Source organism: Peromyscus maniculatus, chromosome 19, assembly GCF_049852395.1.
Source record: "Peromyscus maniculatus bairdii isolate BWxNUB_F1_BW_parent chromosome 19, HU_Pman_BW_mat_3.1, whole genome shotgun sequence".
Lineage (NCBI taxonomy): Eukaryota > Metazoa > Chordata > Mammalia > Rodentia > Cricetidae > Peromyscus > Peromyscus maniculatus.
The window spans coordinates 12,673,733-12,699,754 of record NC_134870.1 but is presented as its reverse complement, the minus strand read 5'-3'; the positions used below and the strand labels follow the sequence as shown (position 1 = coordinate 12,699,754).

The window sequence follows — 26,022 nt, the reverse complement described above, 5'->3', positions numbered from 1 at the left end:
CTAAATAAAAACTCAACAAAGTAGCGGAGATCCATGTGGTAGAAAAGAATAATGATAGCTATCAATATTAAAAGGCCGTATTTTTTTTTAAATTAAGCTAATAAAATTAGAAATTCCTGAGAAGAAACTGCATAATCATAAATAGTAATGAAAAACATTGAAACAGTTCTAGACACGGAACTGATTTAATGGGCAGATATAATTAAAAGCAAATTTTTTTAATGAACTATACAGCATTGTGAATTTTTGACAATATTGCTGAATAAAGATAAACTGATTTTTTTGTATGCACATACTCATGTGTTGGAGGAGTAAGCATATATGTGGGTACACATTCACATGTATGCACATTTGTGGGAAACTAGTGTTGACATGGGCTGTCTTTCTCAATTGCTCTCCACCTCCTATTTGGGGACAGTCTTTCACTGATGCTAGAGTATCAGCAACTGGCTAGGCTACATGACAGTGAGCCCCACAGATCCTTCTGGAAATGGGATTATAAGTGTATGTCTTTGTGACCAGCTTTCTATATGAGTGTTAGAGATCAAACTCAAGTCCTCAGGCTGGTACAGGAAATACTTTCTCTATTCAACCAAATCCCCAAGCCCTAAAACTTTATGTTTATACATTTCCGAAGTTAACTTTAAGATAGAAAATAAAGTTACACATAAAAAAGTTACAAGGAGGCTTTCTCTCACATACAGTAAGCAAAATATAAATAGCTTAATAATTAACTTAAGGTAGTGTAGGTAACTTTATCGTTATCCTAAGCTCTCTTAATGAAAGGTGAGGAGGAGGAAGAGGAGAAGGAGTGAGGAGGGGAGGGGAAAGGGAAGAAGACGAGGAGAACCACCACCACCACCCTCTCCCCTGAGTGGCACACAGTCATTTATGACTAAACCAAATAAAGACGTATGCTCAAAATGTCCACCTAAGCAAAGCTATGTTTTATAATTCTGACAAAAAGACAGAACGGCTTAACTAAATTTGCTCTTATAGAGAACGTTTAATTCCATTTTAATTATCCTCACACATGTATTCTTAATTGGCTTAAGAACAATCCAATTATATATGATTGTCTTATCTCATTAAAGCTGGCACTGCACATCTCCCTACAGTGCCCACAGAAGGAAAAGCATGAAGTCCCCTTAGTGTCGAATTTCCAGACACTTTGCCTGGAGGACTGTGGCAGAAGAGGCAGGCAGAGAAGACAGGAGAACCCACAGAAAGGCTCAGCACTACACACAAGAGGCTCCATTTTGTGATAAAAATCGGGGGCACGTGTCCAGCCAAGGCCCTGGTAATTAGTCCCTTGCTTAGTGTGCTCAGAGAGTTCTGTAGTCACATCCTACTTGGGCACATGCATTTGTGGATCAGGAGGAGTTTCTGATGGCAACATGCACAAGTAAGGTGTCAAATGCACCAAGGAAGAGGGAAGAAACACACACACACACACACACACACACACACACACACACACACACACACACACACACACACACACCCCAGGCAAACAAGAGGAAAGGCCCAAACAAGTAAGAGTTCACAATCAATTCTAGTATACCCCATGTCTAAAGAGATGCCCAAACAGGCTTGACAACAGGCATCTTTATCTATCTGCTCAACCATCTTCATGGCTCAGGTTGTTTTCACAGTTTTAGTAACTCTGGAGAGCTATAGACAGATCTGAAGTCAGTGTTTAACAATGTGAGGTTTCCATTTTCACATGTTCCCCATGCCCTCTATTTTTTTAAGATATGCCCAATTGATAATCACTCAAAATGGGAAATTCAGTTCTCTCCAATAGAGTGAGTCTTAAGGCCACTGTTGGCCTTGCAGTAGATGTCCAACACAAACCAAATTTACCGGCAGGTTCTTGGGCTCCCAAGGTTCTGACAGGGCAATTTTTTTTTTAATCAACCTGACAGGTCCCTTGCATATACACTATGGCATCCATCTTTGTGTTTGTGGGGGATTCCTGTGTGTAAGAACATGTGTCTCTTTTTCTATGTATGCATCTTGAGCTTGTTCTTTGGATCTTTTCCTTCTGGTTGTTCTCTTTTTGTTTTGTCTTATTCCAATTAGATTTTGCTTTATTTTATTTTAGCATTATTCTTTAAATGCCTGTTTGTTTTCTAAGGAGAGACAGAAAGGGTGTGGATCTGGATGGGAGAGGAGGTGGGAAAAATCTTGGAGGAGCTGGGGGAAGGAAAACCATAATCAGGATATAATGTATGAAAGAAATCTATTTTCAATAAAAAACAAAAAGAAAAATTCTTCTGTTTCTTATTTGTCCCCACTTTAAGAAAACTTAGTATTTTAGTTAAAACAGAGTCCTGGTATATATAATCTCTGGAAAAATAGATAATATTAAGCAATGCCAAACAACTTTTAGAAAACAATGAGGATATTTTGAATGACATACAGAATTATTATCCAATTTTCATTTTTGTTTTTCTGCATGGATTTATTTTTCAAATATGGAACATTCTTTAAAACCAGCAGAATTTTAATTCTGTATTACAAAAAGATTAAACAAAAAAAATTAATGTTGGAAGGAATCCCAGAAGTTGGGTTCAATGAGGACATTATTAAAACTCCCTCAGAGACATCCATTAAAGGCTTGGGCTTGTTTAACAAACACTTTTAAACTCCTACTGTGTGACTGAGTAGAAGGTACAATTAACAACTGGCTTAGGTCAGTGACCCTGAATTTAAGTCACTTATATTTTAGCTGGGGTGAGGGAAGATATGTGAAATTATAAAACATGAAAGAGGAAGGGGCAAGAAACAGCGCAGAAGATAGTTAAGCCAGCTGAAATATTCCACAGAATACGACACTGGTAGATGAATGTGATCCCATCTTGGGGCACCCAAAGAGAATGTCAAGCCAGCTATCTAGGTGACAGTGACCACTGATCCAGGTTCACTGGCAGTAACAGTGATGGACCGCTCCAACCCAAGCTGTCAGTCCTGAGGAAGGCTGTGCATATGTGGGTGGAGGGTGATTCAGTGCATGTGGGATAATTAGAAGTGACTTTTTATCCTGCTAGGGGAATCTTACCATGAAAATGAAAATTTAGGCTTATACCATGAAGTATCCTTTTGACTGCTTTTAACCTTGCTAATTGAAATTAGAAGAAACTTATGGTGTATGTTCTAATTTAAAATAGTTTCAGCACATAAGGAAAGCTACCCATTCTTAAAGAAGGTCAAGTAAGTTCAAAGCAGTTCTGACACTAAAGTGTATCTGAGTCAGGTGGGAGAAACGGATGAGGTGGTACCCCCAGCTGGCGTGGGTGGGCGGGCGGGCGGGGGGGGCATTCCTTCCTTCTGATTCTGCATTTATACACGAGTTCATTTAGAATGCTCTTCTCTAAAGACACAGCGTCATCCAGGGAGACAGAAGTCATTGAAAACTTACTCCTTATTTATCTTGACTGACTCACTAGCACATTCAGTCGACATATTCTCTCCCTCATTTGTCCAATATTCTCTCAGCAGCTACCAAACGGAAGGGCCACAAAAGGTGTGGGAGGATGACAAGGAAGGACAGGACAATCTCTATTCTAGCAGACCCAACAGCACCATGACAAGGAGAATACCAAATATCCGGACTCTAACAGAACATTTTAAAAATCACTATCTGGGCCGGGAACATGACTTAGCAGGACAGGATGTTTGTCATCAGTCCTGAAGACCTGAGTCCAACCCCCAGGAACTGCATGGTAGAAGAGAACCAACTACCAGAAGTTGTCCTCTGACCTCCACATGCATGCCATAGCTTGCATGCACCCACCTGCCACCACCCAACAATTAAATATAATAAAAATTTTTTTTGGATAATTTAAAAAGCTGGACGAGGTGGTTTGTCTGAAGATGGTCAGCCTGGGGATTCTTTCCTCTACTTCTCCTCAGTTTTCATTTCTAATGTTGGTGTCTACTAGAACGTTAGTGAGCACTGCCAACTTCACTGGACAAACTAAGCCCCTCTGTTCAGTGGCTTGCTAGCTTCAGCAGTCACAGTTGCTTCCCGGTGATCACAGGCTGTTTCTACTTTAGACTTATTTTAAATCCCAACACTTGCTTCTTTGGTTTCATACAGTGTTTGCCAAGAGATCTTAAAAGTGCTACCTCTTTTGCCATGTGCAACTAGAGTGCCTGTACTTTAACACTTAGGCAGACGCTTCAACCGATATAGAATGAGGTGGTTCCCCAGTGAAAACTGCAGCCATTGGATGCAGGGTAGCTCTGTCTAAGATGAATGGTAGAACTGCAGTTGCGCATGCCTGAGCCTGGATCTTAGCTGTGATAAAGCCTTCTTAACCTTCTGGAGCTCAGACTGAAAATGGAAATCATTTTATTGTATACAGCTAAAGAATTAAATGTGACATTATATCAAACGTTACCCAGATGAGTCCAATCAACAGGCGCAGGATAGCTTTGAATGGAGCTCAACATGAAATCATAACGTCAATTAAAGTATTATGAATGCAGTTCTTAAGTGTAAACTTTGTAGAAGACAATTCCCTGTCCTAGCTTTAAAAGGCTGACACATCTGGTCCAACCAGTCCCTTAACCACGGACTATGATTCTCTTCATCTCTCCTAGAAAACAGCATCATTATTCCCACTATTTTGTCCTTGCATGCAGCAAAATCATCTAAGAAACTACTCACAACATGTGAGATGGCCCGTTGTGTGCATGATTACCTAGAGAAGCTGCCTGTCACCCTGTCTTTCAGTTGACCCTCAAAGTAAAACAATAAGACAATAAACCCCCAAAGCAATTCTGATCCTCTCTACTTCAGTATGGACTTCAAGGTGATAACCATAACACATAAGATCCCAAATGGAAAAGATCCAAGACCTGGGGCTTCTGATAACACAGTATGACCCAAACCAGGCATGCCAAGGAAGATCATCCTAAATACTGTCCTTGTATGTCATTCATTTTGCTGAAATTGTAGTAGATTAGTAATCAACTAATTAATTTCGAGATAATATCTTACGATGCACTATGGAGCCCTGGCTGGCCTCGAACTCACAAAGATCTGCTTGCCTCTGCTTCCTGAGTATGGGAATCAAAGTCATTCACCACTCCACCCAGCTTCATTTTTGTTTTGGGAGACAATTTTGCTATGTAGCCATAACTGGCTAGGTTTTTTCACTTAGACTTGAATTCCTGGTAAAGCTCCAGCCTTGAACTCCCAAGTGCTAGGATCACAGAGGTGTGCCACCCTGCATGGATAGCACACTCTTTTTAATTAAATGTCACTGATCTTTAAATCATGCCTGGGTTTGTCCAGAGAATGAACACGTGTGTGTACGTGTGGCTCAGATGTCATTCTGTATGTGCCATTCAGAATTTCCCACTTTAGGAATTACTTTAAACACTCAGACCAGAAAAACCTGTCAGTGTGTGTGTATGTATGGTGATTACCCAACACACAGAGACACATTTGGGGTTGTAGGAAATAACTATAAAAGCCTTAGAAAATAGATAACCATGCCATATTAAAGAATTAAATTAAAAATTGCTACTCCTTTCCCACAAATATTTTATCTAAGGATCCACCAGTCCTATCCCAATGCTTTTTAGTGAAAGTGTGTCCCAGGATTTAGTAAATTTTCTAGCATACAGTAGGCAATAAATAAAACTATCAAACCAGTCAACAACTAGTTACAATCTGGGTGAAATTTACCAAAAATAAGAATAAAATAAATAAATAAAAAGAGGACTACATTGAGAAGCAGGTGGCAGGCACAGTAAAAAAAAAAAAAAAAGTTCAGGTTGGTAAGTTCATGGTTTTTACTGACTACCTTTATCAAATATTCCTGAGAGTATGAGGGAGTTGTGGCAACATGGGGTTACATGCATTGCGTGCGCGCGCGCACACACACACACACACACACACACCCTCACACATCATGTGGGTATGCATGCATGTGTGTGCATGTGCATGAAGAAGCAATGGCTTCTTCAATTGCTCTTCACTTTATCACTGAACTTGCTACTGCTCAACGATTGGCTAGACTGGTTGACCAGCAAGCTTGTGACATGCCTGTCTCTACCTCAACTCCCCATTAGTGCTAGGGTTACAGACATGCAAGACCATGAGGTAGCCTCTGGGGATTTGAACTCAGGTCCTTAGCATTTTGTGGAAGGCACTTAATCACACACTGAGATATTTAAGCACTACACTCAGCTCTCAAATATTCTAATGCTCTAGGTTACATCATCATTGTGTCTATTCAAAGGTGAAGTCAGTGGGCCCAGGTCCCTCAACAAGGTGTGTAGGGGGTTAGTTACAAGTGTCAGCTCAGGAAACACTCATGTTTGTCTTAATTCTCATACTTCAGTACACTCCTTGCAGATCCTTACTAAAGCAAAAGCAAGCATCCAGAACAAAATCCACTGTTAATAGCAAGATCATTGGACAGTGTCCCCCACACCGCTCAGGAATTGTATACTGTTTCTGTTTTGTGGACAGATGCTACTGAATATTTCAAGCATCTCAAACAAAAACCAAGGCAGGGCAACCCTACTGCAGCAGACCCCATGACAACACCTTCTCCAACTAAATACATCCTTCCAAAGAGCCTCATTTTCCCAGAGTCTAGAATATCCTAATAAAGGAAGGCCACGATACAATACTGCATGTTAGACAGAATCCTGCTTACACAGGTAATTACTTGAAAACATATTTCACATTAATTTTGCTATCTTTACCCTCTGCTTTATCCAATAACATTATATTTTGTTTCAAGCTTGAGACTCAACTGAAACTACAATGCTTCCCAATTTAGCAAATTTTTTTTTGTTTAGATGAACGAAGGGTATTTTCAGTTTTCTTGTTTAACCACTAAAAAAAAAAATTCTGTTCTTTTAAAAGACATACATCTCTGAAATGTGAACTGGTACTCACCTAAACCAGACTTTTTTAAGCGTTTTAAGTGCTGACTTGTTTGTTTTCCAGTGGGAGATTTTTGCCCATGTTTCATTTCTTTATCTGAACTGTCTGCTTCCCCATTTTTAGACTCGGATCCTAAAAAAGGAAATAGTTATTATGCCATTATCTTTCTCTCCCTGTCCTTGACAAGAAACATCTAAAATTGTTTTAAGAACCACAGATATAATCTCCTTTTTCTTTTCCTGAGTTAATATACTACCTTAGCCACAATCTGATTCCCCTATTGGATATAAAGAGAAAAGGCCAATAAATCAATCAACCTGGACAAAAAAGCAAGAACAGATGGCCTAATAGCAGAGTTTGACATGCATTCACTGATCAAACAGCTTTTAAATGAAAGAGTTAGATCTTTGTAAAAACACATGAATAAGCTCCAACACTACCATGCCATTTAGAGACGATATGAGACAGAGAGAAGGATGCAGGAAGAAGGAAATGGAAGAAAAGGAAGAACCAGACCTTAATCACCAGCATTATACTGAAGCAGGAACAGAAAATGCAAACACTAGTCCATAATGAATTCAACAGTTCACAGCTGATAAAGTGACAGGAGGCAAATTAGAAGAGCAGGTCAGGGCTTCACAGAGGTGACAAGGATGTCGCGAGAACACAGACACTCAAAGGATTCTAGGCTTCGCTGAAAATCAAATTCACACTCGAGAGAAAAACTAGTTTCCGTGGTGTTGCACACCAGCGTGTGGTCCAGAACTCAAGTTCAACATTCAAGAGAAAGCTAATGGAAGGACAACAAACCCACCAGCATCAGGATCCATCTCTCACACCTACTGACATTAGCAAATTAAGTCACTTGATGAAGAGGCCGGTGCCTTTAAAACATGACAATTGGGAAATACTCTACAGTTTTAAATTACTGAGAAAGTCCAAGATAGGAACACATGTATAACACAAATGCACATTATAGATATATGGACATATGTATAAAACTGAACCTCACATGAAAGTATCTTTCCAATTTAAAAAAAAAAAATCAAGCCATCCCTCTCCGTGAGAAAGTCTCCTCCGGGAAGGAACTGGCCAAGCATACAATATTTTAGCTCTTTACCTGAAGGCGAATCCGACTGCTCATCAGACACCTTTAATGGTGTCAAAACAACACGAGGAACAGTCTTGTTCACCATCATTGAGACTCCATTTCTTCTTTTCTGCTGCTGCCTCAAAGCCTATAAAACACGATAATAAAATATAACATAAAAACGTATCCACAGTGATTTCTGGTTATTGAATTACATGATCCACTTGCTCATGACTATCTCCAATCCCACAGAGCCCCTGACTTGTCAGGATTCTTGGTAATCACCTTTGTCCATTTTCCCTCAAAAGCATAAAATTGAGCTTTGGCAAAGGGGTTTAAGCCTGAGGCCATTTTCGGTCTAATTCTGATAACAAAACACCACGGAACGGCTTATTCTACCTTAGCAGTGTGCCTTGAAAGCCGGTGGAACTTGATACTAGGGCTCCCAAGTAAAATAAATGTAAAATAAATGTTTCAAAACCAGGATAAAAATATATGTGTCTGCACTTCTCTCGCAGGTGCTCTGTCTCCTGTGCGCTGCTCAGTCAATCAGTTAACACCGGGTGTCATCAGTATGTACGGCATGTAAGAACTACTGTATTGATGCATTCACTCAGCCGTGGGGAGCGCTGCACAAAATCACCGAACATGGCAGGAATCATTTATTTCTGTGAAGGGAATCAGTCCTAATCTTGGAAAGCTTGCAGCCCTTGGCTTCTGTCTTCTTGACTTTGGCATTAACCTTCAGAACACGAACATGACAGGGTTTGGGCAAATCCAAGAAAAAATAGATAGGAGAATAAATCTCTTCAAAATGGGAATGCTTTGTGTTTCATAAATGAGTCCGCCATAGTGATGATAATATAATAAAAGGCATTTGAAAGTTTTGAAATACAGTTTTATCTAGCGAATCGCTTTAGGCAGAAAATTACCTGTAATAAAAAGGGTTTTAAGCACACGAAACAGGAAAAGCCATTAAAAGCTAAAGCCGTAGGAATGCTGAAATTCCTCAAAAGGTTAAAAGGCTGGCCACAGACTGGTCTCAAACCTTTTTGTTCCTGGTTTCTGTGCAATTTCTACTAATTTTACCATGTCTCAGTTATGATTAATGTGCTCTGACCAACAGTTGTCACAGTCTTCTGAAATACTGCCTTGGCTGTGTATGTCTTGACTGTCAAAAATAATGTGCTCTTATTTATACAGGGTATGAGCTGTATGTTTCACTCGTTGACCATAAGATTTAGCAATCACATAGTTACAGAAATGAAAAATTAAACAATATTTGGAGGCAAAGTCAGATGAGATTTAAAGCCACATGACAGATGGAAGAGTTGGAGAATTTATTATAAATGATATATTTACTAGAGATAACCCCCTGGGATTCTTATATTTAGAGAGTTTTTGTGAAGTCCCAGGCACTGTTGAGGAATCTGAGATACAAAGACTCCATCCATCCATCTCATCTTAGCTTGCTGTCAATAATATATTTAATGAGGCCACATGTGCCATAAAGTATTTAAGAATTTACTCTTTCTTCAAGCTGTGTATGTAATTGGGCATAAATTGTGTAACATACTTGCATAAATCTTTCTCGTCTCTTATAAAAGAACTCAAAGCACTCTGTAGGTAAGAACCTAACAATACAAGAGAATTAGGCAAATCAGTGCTTCTAATTACAACCGAAGTCTTCTTTACCCACTGCGTAAATCTACACAGGAGAATAAAGGCAGCCAGTAAATACAGCAATGAATCTCTATGTGTCCAGGTATCACCAACTTCAATTCCTCCTGGCGAAATATAAGCCTTCTAAAAATACCCTCTCCGTGTGAGCACGTGATGTCAGGGGATTATATTATGGAAAGTGTTGATTAACTATAAAAGAAATTAACTAACTAATGGCCTAGACCTGTACAGAAAGTCAAAGATACCATGCTTCTTTTCTAATTCATGATCAGTAATAATAAGAATACATAAAAACTTTCACCTTCAGTTTCTAGAGCTGAGAGGCCTCTACAACCAAAGATTTAACAATTGGATAGAAACTATGGCAGATGGAATGCAAGAATAAAAACTATGGCTGCTGTGAATTATTATCAGGTAGGATAAAGAAATGCTAATGTGGAGTCCATCCAAATGACATTTCATAAACATGTAAATTTGAATAATACCTTCCAAAACACTATTTTAAAAAATAATAAGCCGGGCGGTGGTGGCGCACGCCTGTAATCCCAGTACTCGGGAGGCAGAGCCAGGCGGATCTCTGTGAGTTTGAGGCCAGCCTGGGCTACCAAGTGAGCTCCAGGAAAGGCGCAAAGCTACACAGAGAAACCCTGTCTCGAAAAACCAAAAAAAAAAAAAAATAATAATAATAATAAAAATGCCCCACTGAGCACTGTGGGCAATACAAACTACATACATATTACATAAACAAAATTGTTTTAAGTATATGAGAAGCACACACGGTTCTTTGCTATGCCCTTGCAAAACAAGTATTGGGGCTGTCGAGATAGTTCAGAGACTAGGAATATTTGTCATGCAAGTGTAAAGACCTGAGTTTGAATCCTTAACACCCATGTAAAAGCCAGACAAAGTCACACACCATTGTTGTGTGGTAGAGACCTATTGTAAAGGGAAAAAAAAAAAACAGATAACAACAGAGGAAGATAGAGGAAGACACCGAGCATCCTCTCTTGGCCTTAATATGCATACATACAGGCACATGCCCCTGAAAACACACACACACACACACACACACACACACACACACACACACACACACACACAATTTAATTCCAAGCAGCACTCAGAGGTCAGACAACAAAAAAGGGGTCATGTCTGTTTCCTATGGCATCAGACTGTAAAGCAGAGTCCTGATGCCACAAACTACAATGCATCTCTTTAGACTCCATCAGCAGCTGTCCAGAGGAGTCCAACTCTTCACAGGAAGAAGAGTGCATTTGATGATGGACATTGGGCACCCTACACACACAACATAATGATGGACACTGGGCACACCCTAAACACACAACATAATGATGGACACTGGGCACACCCTACACACACAACATAATGATGGACACTGGGCACACCCTACACACACAACATGATGATGGACACTGGGCACACCTTACACACACAACATGATGATGGACACTGGGTACACCCTACACACACAACATAATGATGGACACTGGGCACACCCTACACACACAACATAATGATAGACACTGGGCACAACATAACATTAACAAAAGACAATACAATGCTGTTTACAGTGAGAGTCATCAGATAGCCCAGATGTCTCTAAGTAAGGGTATTTCGACATGCTTCCTGCCTACTAGGCACTTGGATACCTGATGGCACAGTGTGCCTTTCCTTCATGGAAAAACAGACTGTTTATTGGTAAAGAGGCAGTATATAACTGTCTTCAGTTATGCTCAAGCCAGCAACTCCAACTTCCTGCATGTCAATTCTTCACAGTTCTCTGAAGAGCACTGGAAGTATGGAGAGGGAAGAGGAGAGCAGAGGAAGAGGCTGAGCATGGGTGGTATGTTGGGGGCAGAGGAAGAGACTGAGCATGGGTGGTATGGAGAGGGAAGAGGAAGAGACTGAGCATGGGTGGTATGGAGGGGGCAGAGGAAGAGACTGAGCATGGGTGGTATGGAGAGGGAAGAGGAAGAGACTGAGCATGGGTGGTATGGAGGGGGCAGAGGAAGAGACTGAGCATGGGTGGTATGGAGGGGGCAGAGGAAGAGACTGAGCATGGGTGGTATGGAGAGGGAAGAGGAAGAGACTGAGCATGGGTGGTATGGAGGGGGCAGAGGAAGAGACTGAGCATGGGTGGTATGGAGAGGGAAGAGGAGAGCAGAGGAAGAGACTGAAGTAAGCAAGGGCCCACACACCCCCAGGGAGGCCAGAAGCTGCTTCACCAAATCTAATCCTTGCTCGCTGATTTCTGTAAGTACTGAGATTAAACCCAGGGCCTTGCACACTCTCTGCAAGCACTCCAACACTGAGCCACATTTCAGCCTTCTGTAAATTATATTTTGATACAAAGTGTGACCACATTTCCCAGTCTGGGCTCGGACCTGCAACCCTCCTGCTAACCATGTCTGACTCAAATCTAATTTTTTAGGTCCGTTTTTCTGTTTATAAATAATGTGTTAAAATAAGGTAACTCCAGACCACAGGCACCCTGAGGTCAGCAAAATGTGCTATCTGCTAAGTACCACCATGAACTTATCTGTATACCAGGGGATGATGAACACAGCCAGACTCCTTCCACTGAAGCCTCTGGGTTTTTGGTGGTTCTCTTTCAAATCAGGAGTGTCTTTTTCATAGTACATGTCCCTTGGAATTTTGGTTTTATATACATACATATATATATATATATATATATATATATATATATAATGAATATATAATATATAAAATAAATACAAAGAGTCTTAGCATAAAGATATTATAGAATTTATTTTCCATAGAATGAATTTTCCTTAACTTTAAAAATACATGTATGTGATAAGTTAAGGAAAAGAGATCAGGAAAACTTGTTTTGACACCTATGGCGGTGTGTGCATACAAGGGTGCCCTGAAAGAAGGAAATTGCTTTTCCATTATGACATCATGGAAACACTGTTTTATTCTCCACTAGGCCAGTGGTGGCCCTAGGGGTTCATCTACACTAAGGTTCTAACTTCAGCATTAGCTACTTGGTCTTACTGCTTTAGTCTACATTCATTTTAGGGGTACAGTACCACTGAGGTACCTCTACTTGTCAGGCTACTCCCTATTTTGGAATGCCAACAGACTGCTTTACTGAACAACTCTACATCCAATCCTTTTAAAGCCAGAAGGAAGCAAACCTAGAATCTAAATAAATAAGCAGATGGGAAGTCTAGAACACTCTGAAATGAATAACTGTCCCCTCTGGCTGGCCATAAGCACAAAGTTCTACAGTTGGTTATCAATGCCAATGACAGGAGGTGCAGTGGCTTGAATGCCAACTGACCCTAGTGGCATTTGAACACTTGGTCAACATCTGGTGACACTTTTGGGGAGGCTTAGGTGGTACAGCCTTGCTCAAGGAAGTGTGTCACTGCAGGCCTCACAGTGTGCCTAGGTGACTTTCTTTACTTCATGCTTTTGGCTCAAGAGGTGAGTTCTCTGGCTGAAGAGATGCTACTTTTTCCAGAGTCCCAGGTTCAATTTCCAGGGTGCACATGGTGGCTCACAGCCATCTGGAACTCCAATTACAGGTATGTGATGCCTTCTTCTGGACTCCAGGGGTGCCAGGCATACAACTGGTGCACACACATGCACATAGGCAAAACATTCATATGCATAAATATCAAATTAAATTAAATAAAAATGTCTCTGAACAAAGTAACTATAACTCCACACTCACTTCTGGTTAGCAGTGTCTTTCTGTGAAAGGGAAAGGAAATTGCCAGCTGAATATGCTTTCTCTACAGAAATATACAGTGTGATGTTTTCTTATAAAACGATAGGAAAAAAACTTTTAGATAAACATTTCATTTTAGACAGAAAGCTTTCCAGATAATGCTCTAAAAGAAAATAAAGAAAGAAGGAAAGTCATCCTCCCGTCTACTCTAATGGGAATAAATAAACTGAAGCTCAGTACCAGAAGCTTTTGTGTTGACTTGGTACTTTAAACAAAAAGTGTTTACTGCATTTTAATAGAGAAACCACACCAACAATGTAACTTAAGAATGTGCAGAACGCATTTAGGCCCTTAGTGAGAATCTGAACATATCAGCCACAAAGACTGCTAACACTAAAATAACCGGAAGTGCACACATGGGGAACAGTTGTCTGTGTCCGGCACCAGCAGCAAGTGTTGTGACTGGTGACAGGAAACCACCGCCACCACCATCACACAGTAAAGTCCCAAGACTGCATCTGCTCCACCATAGCACAAGGATGAAGGATCTGCAACTTCCACCATCCTAGGAAAACTGGGGGAAATCAATTCAACAGAGGCGACACGTGGTTACCATCACTACCACACCATTGCCAGAGCACAACACATCCTTCCTATCATTTTGTTCTGCTGGTTAAGACTCCAAAATATAATCTTGCTTTGTGTCCTAGAAAGTTCAAAAATCTAATCATTCCACATTGTCTAAGGATCTTAAGAACTCACTGGCAGAGCAGAAAGCAGACAGGGAACAAGGAAATAGCGGACAATTCTGAGAGTGCCTACATGGAAAAACAACAACAACAAAACTGCAAGGAAATAAGACGATATCCATGCAGTTATGCCCATCACATTAACCAACCCCACGATGATTTGAAGGTAAAAGGAATACAGGTATTTTGGAGCAATAACAATATTCTATCCAATAGCCAAGGCACTACAGCTTCTATACAGTCCAGCCTAGAAGGACATTGTGGTCACCAGCTTTGAGGTCAAAGAACTTGCTTGTTATAGTGTCATTGTATATCAATGAGTGAGCAGCTTAGACCTGCGATGCTGTGTCTGGCTTTGCTTGCAAGAGTTTTGTTTTCCTGTTTTAGTCATTGTTTTTACTTATTTGTGATGTGAAGGCTCCTGCGTTCTTAGGAATTTGTTTTCACCTCCTTCTTTCTATTGCAGCTCAATTGAATCAGAACACACACACACACACACACACACACACACACACACACACACACACACACTTTAAGAACAAGTTTATTAAGCAAAGCAAAGTAAAAGTGCACTCATACACCCAGAGAGATATGGGAGCATGCTGACCCCAAAGGACACTAGCAGCATATTGGGTTCTGTAGTGTGAGACTTTTTTTTTTTCAAGTTTATATAAATATTTATGAAGTGAGTTGACATTCATGAGGATAAGGTGATCTTCTCTCCCCAGTTATGGTAGATCAGATTCTCTATTTTAGGGCATTTCATCCCATTATCCTTTTGAAAGCCTACAAGAAGACCTAAATCATAATGTAAATGGTATTATAATGAAGCTGGGGTCCTCTGAGGATTCAGCCTGTTCTTTGGTGCATATGTGTGCTGATGGAGAAAGTCCCCTGGCACCTGGGTTTCTCATAAAGCTGGGGAAAAAACTAACTGCAGCTTCAGAGATGTTTAACCATAGGAGGGCAAGAATGAGAATGTATTTTTCATGAATTTTAAGTGGCTAATGTAACTGAGAGTGGGCCATCATTACGTGTAGGTACTGAACACAAGCAGTCTGTTTTGGGAAGTGGTATTCCTAATGACCTCCCTGTTACTAATGTCATACAAAAACTTAAGTGTGTATATTTCCATAAATAGTTTCAAAAACACTATATGCTCAATAACATACCATATGCTGATAGGAGGTATTGATGATGAGGATAGAATGTGAAACTGCAATTTTAGATTCAAGGGTTGTCTCTGAGAGTTACCAGCTTGATGGTCTTGAACAACTTAGGTTAATTCACTGGACCTGGGTTTATTTGAAAAATAGGCTTATGGCTGGGGATGGTGATACACGTAGGATGTGGGAGCAGGAGAATGGGGATTTCAAGACCATCCTTAGCTACATGCTAAGTTCAACTAGCTTGGGCTACATATGACCCTCTCTCAAACAGCAATAAAAAAATAAAAACAGGCACATGCGTGCTTTCATACTTCACAGGGTGAGTAATAATGTAAATATCAGTTCATGTAATAATCACCAAAGTGATTTAGCTGTCTTATATGCTATGATTATGATTTGTGATTGTTTACAAATACATGGGACATATTCACATACATGAAAACATGTGCAGACATATATATACATGTTTATATGGTAGATATAGATAAAAATTCTATCTGGTTATAATCTTTCAACTGTCCAAAGCAAATGACAGGTGCATATTGTCTGGGGTTACAAGGTAAGAGCCATATGTTCAGTCAAGTTTTAAATGCTGTCTTAAGGCATTCAGCAATTACAGGGATCTCAGTAAAATTCTGCCCAGGAAGCTTTTCTTTTGAATGTTATTTACAATACAAATTAGTGATTAATGGAACATTAGCATATCCGACCTGTATTGAGCCACATCTACTTGGCTGCTAATTTGCTACTTGATTCTAAGATAGAAGTCCTAAGAAAGGAATAAATGACTCTTTCCCATAACTGAGAAGCTCACAGGACACGCTTCTAAAGACAAACTTTAAACTATAAGCAACGTGTGCTTTTCATGAGCACATGATGTACTACAAAAGAAAAGAAAAAGGGAGAAATCAAGAATCACCAACAACATTGCTAAGTCAAAGTTGTACAACATTAATAATTGTTTAGAATTCAAGTGATACGAAGCTGAAATAATGAAATTGAGAGAAAAATGACACCAACATCCATCACAGAGATCTGAATGTTCTCTTCCCATTCATGCCCAGCACGATTCACAGTCTGCACATCTTCTAGGCCTCACACTTTGGATGCACACGTTTCATTTATGATCCAATTTATGTTTCTTAAATGCCACAGCCACAAGTGTCCAATTCTGTACTCTTTGTTTTGTGCTGTTTAGTATTTTATTGCCTACATCCTATTTCCTATTTGCTGCTTGAGTGGGCATCTGCTTGGGCTTGCCTACCTACTCTATCCTTTATTTCACAAATTAAAAAGGGTTATCAATGCCAATCGCAGCTTTGCACTGCAGCATCTAAAAAACGTTTCATAAAATTCATGATATGAATGGCAAGTTACCAAAGAAGATTAGCCCTCTGTAGGAAAAACACTGTCAGTACCTTAAATATGGATGGGAGAACCATCATTTCAGTAATTAATACAGAATAGAAAAGTAACATAACTCAATATTAAAATGCTCAATTTCCTTCCTGAACTTCCTCCTTTGAGGCAGCGATGGTGGGTAGAAGCATCCCAAATCTACAAGTGAATGTTAGCTGCTATGGCAAGCCCGAGGTGTAACACCAGCAGAAGTAGTAGGACTGCTGAAAGTTGAAGACCAGCCTGGTATTAACAGGGAGAGGTGATCTCAACTAACAAAACAACCACAGTGGGAGGGTAGGAAGATAAGGAAAAGGAGGAAGAAGCTATAAGAGCATCAAGGAGCAACTTGGGAACTTTGCTCAAGCTGCTGTGGAAAACATCATTTCTCCTTTCCTAGTTACAAACACATTGCAGGAGTTGGAACCCTGTTCCTGACTTGCATTAAACACAGGGCAGGCAGAGTTGCAGGATGGAGCTGACACATTTAGTGTAACCATGACGCCACAGCCCATCTCACCATGGGAGCTTTCTTTCTCCTGTGTTTCAGGACCTGGTGGTGTGGTGACCCCAGTTGACACTCACCAAGTGGGGATCACGGGGCAACCATGCTCTATCACAGCTTCCTACATATCATCTTGATTATCCCTCAGATCAATCCTACGTAAAAAGTACTCTTACTCCCCCAGTTTTGATGGGATGGAAGAGCATCAGAGAGGAAAGTGGTTTGCCTAGATTCTCAGAACAACAGTGATTTAAACCAGGCTGTGTCAGTGCCCAGAACCCAATACTACAGCCATTACCTCTACCGCCCCACCATCAAAGCATGAGGCCACACAGGTCAAGGCCAACAAGGTCAGTTAGCTTCTGTGATACACAGATGAAGTTCCATTCAGTATCGAACAATACTCATTACTGCGACAAATGCTAGATAAACAGGATGATCATAAACAGAAATATAATTTCCAAATTATATAACACAATTATAAGCCCAACTGGATTTACTATGTAACACACACACACACACACACACACACACACACACACACACACACACACACACACACACACACGTTCTTAACATGACTCCAGGCATATTTCCTATTCTGTTTTACATCAGAGTTCTTAGTCCAATCAATACCTAGTATTCAATATATAGTAAAATTATTATACTAAATATTACAGAAACAGCCAAATCCAGAGTTTGATTTGTTACTGCTTGATTTCAGGATCCTGGTTACCTTCTTTGGTCCGGGCGCACCACCCCCATAACCTTGCGTAGGCGGAATTGGAGGGCTGAGTGCACAAGGCAGCCTCTTACCTGTTTCAGAGCCTTTTTGGTGTGCTGCTGGAAGGAAGACACCAGTTTGCTTTGCACTGCTGTGTTCGTAAGGCTGCAGTCTCGAGTGGAAGGTACTTCATCCGTTACCTGCTTCGTACACACTAGAAGCAGAGAGAGATAATGATATTACTAATTTGAATTCCTCTTTTTACAGCCACTGTAATTAACTCACTTGGAGCTTTCTCTAGCTGAAAATGGATACTTAAAATACAGCACAATAGCACAGTACAAGGAGACATATATGGATTCAAAGAGGAGGGATCATTTAGTAACTGCAGCCACTGTTCCACTTAACTGATCTAGGGGGCTGGGCTTTCATTCCCACGGGAGATTGTGTCTGCCTTAGAGCAAGCATATGACATACAAACAGTCATGTACCTGCCTTACAATTCAGGGGTCAATGGACACTATGTCTATCTGCATATGTAGATCCGACACTGGAACCATCTCAGTGAGTGAAATTGTTTTAAACAAACTCAGGTCCACAGACTAAAACTCTGATTCGTCTTCCCACTAGCCAGCCCCTGGAGAATCCATGGAGTCCCAGACTGTGTTTTTCTTCCTATGGGATAAGATCCATGATGCTTGCTATCAATTCAGTTTACCCTCTACATATAACAATGAGTTCGGCAAATTTTTTTTTGTCAGGTTTGGGCTTTCCTTTAGCCTACCCCACACAGGAAATTTTCTCCATAAACACTGCTATTGACAAGTGCTGTCCTGAAGTGGATGATCGCAGAGCACACAGAGTCTACTGCTCTGTGAACCGTTTGCTGTGAAGCTCTTCCTCGGCCGTCCTCCAGTGGGGAGGCACTGAGCAGGAGCACAGGGAAAGACCCTGCTCTCCATGCACTAGAGGAAGGGGAGAGATTCACAGAAGCAGAGTGAGGCAGTGCAGAATAAGTGGCAGAATGGAGGCATATGTCAAAGGCAGGAGGCAAGAGGAAGTTTCATGGAAGAAAATAACCCGAGAACATATTGTCAAAGCTCAAAACAAGACTTTTTAAGGGCACTGGGTAAAGAGAAGTCAGGACTGTTTTCCAAGTGATGACAACTTGGGGGAGGAGGTTCTGAACAGAATTTTAAAGAAAACTATAGAAAAAAGACTATTTAGTTATCAATAACCAGCACATGCCCTCAAAAAAAGAAAAGATAGCTATTTTAGTCCAAAATGGATACACTCTTTACATAAGATTTGCTTTTGAAAGACTAGCATATCCCACCTAGAAATGAACATGTAATTAATTAAAAAGTTTTGTTGAAATCAGAGTTAATTGAGTTTTGTTTTAATACAGAAGGTAATTAGAAAGCCAAAATGAACATATTTAGCAAAAAATGTTAATTACTGCTAATTATTTTTCAAGAAACTTTACATATGGGATCTCAGTTAGTTCTTAGCGTTTATTTGTTACAAGAAAAATGAGTCATTTCCATAAAGGGCAGAGAGAAAACTAGAACTCAGAAAGGCTCAGAAAGTCACATACTGTTACAGACAATGAGATCATACTTGGGATCCCAGGCTAGCCCAGTCCCGTAGCTGACTGTTTTCTACCAAAAGTACTGTCCTTCAAAATGAAGAGCTGATGGTAAAAGTTCCACATTTTAAGAATTAGAATTTAGCTGCATGATGTTGGATGTACTAAGTGGAAAGTGAATAGAGATTAGAGGATTAGGTTATTCAGTGGTAGGGTAACAGAACCAGAAAGTACTATAGTAAACATATTTTGGCATCTGCTTCTGGAAAGATGGCTCACTAATGGCTTTTTGCTCTTCTAAAGCACCCAGGCTTGGTTGCAAGCACCTGTGTGGGTTGGAAAACAACTGCCTATAATTCCAATTCCATAGGGTTTGATGGCCCTTTCTGAACTCTGCAGGCAAGTGTTCACACATGTTCATCAACACACACACACACACACACACACACACACACACACACACAGATAGATACACACACATGCAGATAAATAAAAATAAAATCTTTAAAAAAAAGAACTGGATATACATATACAGACAGAAGTCTTTGAATTAAAGATCAGATGGCTTTTTTTATGCTTGATACAGTAGACAGTTTTCACAAAGACAGTCTAGATGTTCTAGTATAGACCCCCTTTATAACATGTCCCGAGTAAACACTGGGGACCAGAGGACCAGGCTTCTTTCCTTGAAATGACTACTGTACTGGTCTGGTTGCTGACACTTCAACAAAGCTTCTTTACCAATAAATACCCACCAGATCACACTCCAAAGATAGACCTATCTGTCCACCAATTATACAGATTCTGTTTTTAATATTCTGAAGTCTCTATAATGTGTGATCAGGCAAGGAGGTGACAGAAAGGTGGCTGACAGGATATATCATCCTAGTTGGACCAACTAACAGCAATGGACATAATAAAAGTCCAGCTAAAAATAAAGTAGACATTAGCAAATATGCTTTATGACTTCTACATTCTTGGTGGCGCCTCTACTCAGGAAACTGAAAATTTAGTGACCAGGTTAATGGAGAACCAAATGAAGTCTGCAGGTAATGAGAAACTCACAGAAGATATGAAATTGCTTTAGCTCATTGAAGATGTAAATTCAAATTTACTATCAATTTATTTAAGAAACATTTTTAATGGTACATCTTTTTTAAATAAAAACTTTAAAAGTTTTATTGTTTTACTTTGTTTATATGTGTTTGAGTGAAGGCATGTCACAGGCCTTGTGTGGAGGTCACAGGACAACTTGCAGGAGTCAATTCTCTCCTACCATGTGTGTCCCAGAGATCTAACCCAGGTCCTCAGACTTGTTAATAGGTGTCTTTAGTGGCTGAGCCATCTCGCTGGCTCAGAATCATCAATCTTCCAAATGTAAACTTCCATGCAGCGGGATCAAACAATAACAAGTTCTGACTGAGCGCTCCCACACCTTTGTGCCCTTTTCATTATCCAACTGCTGTGAGAGCAGGGTGCACCTGTGTGTTCTTCCGGAAGAGAACAGCTGTGGCTCTTACCATCCTGCCTCTTGCCCGCTGACCTAGGACACCCCCTTTATTAGGAAATCTACTTTAGTGTCAACATGTATGTTTTAGCTCTGTTATTGTCCTGTGTTTATTTGTAGTTATTCACAGCCATGTACCAAAAGTATGTTCAATTCAGAGCTCAAAATGAAGGACTTTGGGGTGGAGAGATCAGGCCCGAGGAAAACCATAAAGTGCATTCTCAAGCTAGGCCTTCCCTGACCCCACATTATTAGCCTTCTCTTTGCCCTTCCTTCAAAATTCAATGCAGTACCACCAATAACACCACGTTTCAGCTCCTGTCCCCTTCACACCTCCAATTGATCTTGACATGATTCTCTGGGTCAAAATGGTTTTCTCTAAATATTTGCTTCTGATTAAAAAAAATACACTATTAAGGGGAAAGGAAGTGCACTCAACAATAAAATCTATGAATGATTATGCCTTGGCATTGGGTATGGATGTGTTCATCCCTAGACCCCAAGCAGTGGCTTATAATGGACATATTTAGTTTTAAGCATGGACAAACATAAACCTAAAGATTACTATGAACATCTGAGTTAATTCATTCGTTCTTTTGCCAAACATATGAGAGGAGGGTAGAAGAATGGGAAATACCCATCCACTGAGGAAATGGATTATGCAGATTCATATTCTGACAGAACACAAGGCTTTCTTTCACCCTTTTATACTTATTTTGCAGCTGTCATAGGAATAGATGTGATAAATAAATAATTGGAGGTCTGAGTATTCATCTAAGAGGCGGAGCTTGGTTTGTGAAAGGCAAAATGAAGATAAGTTAATGTCAGAGGAGAGATCAAAGGAAATTCCCTGTAAGTGAAGTTACAACAAGAGCCAGGAAATCGGACAACGGGGACAGATGATTTATCCAATAAATATCAAACCTTGACATGAGGCTTAGAACCTGATATCTTCTTGGCATTTAAGACAGAATGGGAGCTGGGATTTTTCCTTTCTTTTAAACTATTTTAGTGTGATCACAGAATTAATGACAGGTCTTTGTATGTCAGAAAAGCATGGAATTTTAAAGAAGATAACCTGCCCTTCTCACAGATACCATAGACGAATACACTGAGAACGAGGAAACAAAAACAAGGATGTGCATTTTCGCTGGCCAAGTTGGTGTTCAGTATTTCTTAAAAGGTACAGAGATACCTTTGCATCCTACATTTTGTCTCCCCAAATAAGGCAAACTGAAAGCTCAGTTTAATCTTCTAGTTTCAAACTTGCCTCTCGGCTATCACTTTACACACAAGCTACCTACTCCTTATTCAAAAGGACTGAAGGCAAAGGTTATAGGCAGCCATGAAGTCTTCTTAACAACCAGAGACGAGGTGGGAGTGTCACAGCCAACTGTGGTCTCTTTTTCTAGGTATCTCCAAGATGTCCTCTGGCCTCTTTTTCATTCCATTGACCTTGAACATGCTATTGCAATAGTTGATGCCATACAACCTGCATATGTTTCAAGTTGAGTGGTCGCGTGAAGATCCACTTCTAATCCACCCGTTAGCTCACTAACAGAAGAACAACTGCCCCACAAATCCAGCTTTGATCTTCAACTCAAGACACAAATGAGGGAGGAATCAGAAAGTAGACTCTATCGATCTGCCCGTATTTCCGGTCTCACGTTGCGCTGGCTTCTACAACCTCCACCACATCTGAGGTAGCCAAGGAGGGCATTTGATGATTCTGGGGCACAAGCCCCTGCTGTGTGTGGCACTTACTCTCACTGTATCCTTCCCAAGGAGTCTTCCCCCGTCACTCAGCCTTGTGAACTGATCTCAGAAGATCAAACTCGAACAGCTTCTCCAAAAGCTCCCCTAACTGCCTCTGCAGAAGCCATGCTTCTTCCTACCACACATCCTTAGAAGAAGTTAGGGGATACAGCCTTGACTGTCTCTGCAGTGATGGAATGTACTCTTGCCACAGCACCCAAGGGCTCAGCAACTCAGGACTTACTTATGTGCAAAGACAAGCTATTCCATATTCATTACCTTTGAAGTTTGAATCTGACTTTCATTAATTTCATTTAAAGTATCTATCATTGCAGTTAACTTTTAATTACTGTTTATATCAAGAGATGAAGGAAGAGGAGAAAAACAGGTAGTTTTTAATTATAGAAAAGCATTTATAAAAGTTCTTAAAATTGGGGGGAAAAGCAACCTTTTGAAAAATTAATCTATCTATCTATCTATCTATCTATCTATCTATCTATATCTCTATATCTCTATATCTCTATCTATCTATCTCTTTCTCTATCTATATCTATCTATCTATATCTATATCTATCTATCTATCTATATACATACATATATATATATATATATATATATATATATATATATATATATATATATATCCTAAAGTCAATTAAGACAAATAGGAAAGCCAACTTAAAGAACATTCCTCACAAATGAGTTGGCAGTTGCAGGGACCAGTGCTAAGCATAAATGTATTTTTCTGTACCACCCTTACTTGTTGCCTTGCTTTAAGAGGAAAGCCACAATTTTATGGTTTTTGTACAAGGAAATAAAAACAAAATTTCAAAGTCAAAGCTAAAAGTCATTAAGCTACATAAAATAGCAGAAGCAGTGTGGGCACAAACCACAGTGCATGCCAGGGCCAGGACCGTATTCAGTCACTTCCATACAGGCTTTTCATTCTGTTCACCACTGTGCATCACACTAAGCCACACCCAGAAGCAATAGCGATTTGAGAGATCTCTACTTGAAGTGCCTCCTTCAGGAAAGGCTGTGGACTTCAACTCATTTCATTTCTATCAATTTTCTTCTAATTCTCTCTATTAGTTTCCTAAAACAATCACAGACGATGCTCTCAAATTCCAACAGGTTCCTACAAAAATGCCACTGATATATATACTGTCAGCGGAAAAACATCACAATGAATAGACACCATATCTGAGAGCTGGGACAACACTGTGGCCACCATTGGGCTCAGTAATTCTCTAAAAGTGGGCTGGGTTTTACTGTCTATTTATTAATCACTAGTTCACAATACAACTTTTACTAAATATGTTCTTCATGTCCAGAACAAAATGAAATGCAGAAAGAAATGGGGTAAACAGGCTTCATACATGTGCATTATATGTTGAGCAGATCCCCCTCAATCCCTCACCCTCCCTTTTCTCTCCTGCCTTTAGTCCTTTTTAGTCCTTCCTATTAGTTCGCTCTGTTCTCCAAAACAGTTTCTATTTTAATTTCATAGTTACATACATGTACATATGTATGTGTATATGTGTGTATGTATGTATAATAGGACTGAAAATTGAGAGAAAATATGTGATATGTGATATTTGTTTCTCTGAATAGATTTAAGTTGCTTGGCATGATAATCTCTAATTGGAACTGTAGACCATTCTCAAAAACTGAAGAACAAAGAGTCAATAAACATACAAAAATGCTCATGATTCAACTGTGGGACCACAAGGTTTACCGTTCACCTTTAAGTCATCATATTGTATGTTAGATGCCATTGTGACAATGTTTGTGCTTCTATGGTTTCTTTCCCCAGCTCTCCCTACCCCCTGCACCCACCTTCCACTCATAGCTCCCCACAGATAGACACTTTTCCTCTTCCATGTTCAATGCCCCCTTTGCCCACCCTGCCTTTCTTTATCACTTAATATTGTCTTCTCTCAACCTTCTGCCTGGATTTTTAGATGTTATTCCCACTTACAGTTGGTCACATGTATATGTACACATTATAAAACCACACTGTTTAAAAACTATTCTTTTTTTTTAAAGAACAATGGTGTAGAGCAATTAATTCCAAAGAAACTATGCCAATAGAAACATAATTGTGATAACTATACTTTGTCTTGAAAGATCAATAAGGGAGTGATTCCAGAGTAAAGCCCACATGGGAAATTGTCCAAAGGTCTCAACTTGGATTACAGTGTGTTTTGTGCATAGTACTTACATTTGAAATTGTGTAAGTAGATATTCTGGATCAATGCAGCAACTAAAATGCATGCCAAAAAGTATAAAAACTGACATAAAAAATAACAGGAAATCCATTTGACCCCAATTAAAATTTTCCTGGACTTCAATTCTTTCAGAGAAAGGTAATTCCTTAATCCTTTTTGGATCCAGCCTAGGGAGAGATGTCCTCTCTAAAGTTATTCCTGTGTCAAAGTGGGTACAGTCAATTGGGCCTAAGGAAGTTTCCTTGTTGCATTAAAAAAAAAACACTCCAAGGGTATGATATGCCAAAACAAACTAGCAACAGAGGACTGCTAGCAATAAAATAACGGAAATAGCAATTTTCTCAAGAAACTCTTAAAGAACAGAGTCTCAACATTTTAACCATTGAGGCTCTTGACATTATTTAGCACAATAATGTGTATGAATAAAATATAGCTGAGAGAATGAAATTCTCACTATGTTTCCAAAATCTGCTTCATTAGCTCTGTGGAGCCTTATTTTAGGGGAAAAAAGTAAACCAAAAGTAATCATAAAATAAGATGCTAATATTATATTTTACTAGATTACTTTTCTATTGCAATGATAAACACCATGACCAAAAGTAACCCAATGAGGAAAACGTTTCATCTTACACTTCCAGGTCCACCACTGAGGGAAGTCAGGGCAGGAACTTAAGGCCGGAATCTGAAGCAACAACCTTCAGGAAAGCTGCTTTACTAGTTTGTTCTCTGGCTGGCTCAGACAGCTTTCCTGTACAGGTTAAGACCATCTGCCTAGGGATGGCATAGCCCCAGTGGTCTGGGCTCTCCTATAACTATTAGCAATCAAGAAAATGCCCCACGGACATGCTCAAAGGCCAATCCAAAAGAGACAAATTCTTCAACTGATGGTCCTTCCCCGGTGCATCAAGTTGACAATAAAAACTAATTAAGACATGCATGTGTGCATGTGTGTGTACGAATATGTGCTTGTGTATTCATGAGTATGC

The 26,022-nt window shown here is 39.9% G+C and overlaps 1 protein-coding gene across 1 annotated transcript in view; it reads right to left on the bottom strand.

Moving 5' to 3' along the window:
- Asxl3 (ASXL transcriptional regulator 3) overlaps window positions 1-26,022 on the bottom strand; it is a 109,158-nt gene that overhangs the window by 70,258 nt on the left and 12,878 nt on the right. The window contains exons 3-5 of the mRNA XM_015987193.3: window positions 18,048-18,169; window positions 8,037-8,154; window positions 6,929-7,048 (exon numbers count right to left, since the gene is read on the bottom strand). Of these exons, the coding sequence (XP_015842679.3) occupies window positions 6,929-7,048; window positions 8,037-8,154; window positions 18,048-18,169 (360 nt within the window). The remainder of the gene's footprint in view (window positions 1-6,928; window positions 7,049-8,036; window positions 8,155-18,047; window positions 18,170-26,022) is intronic.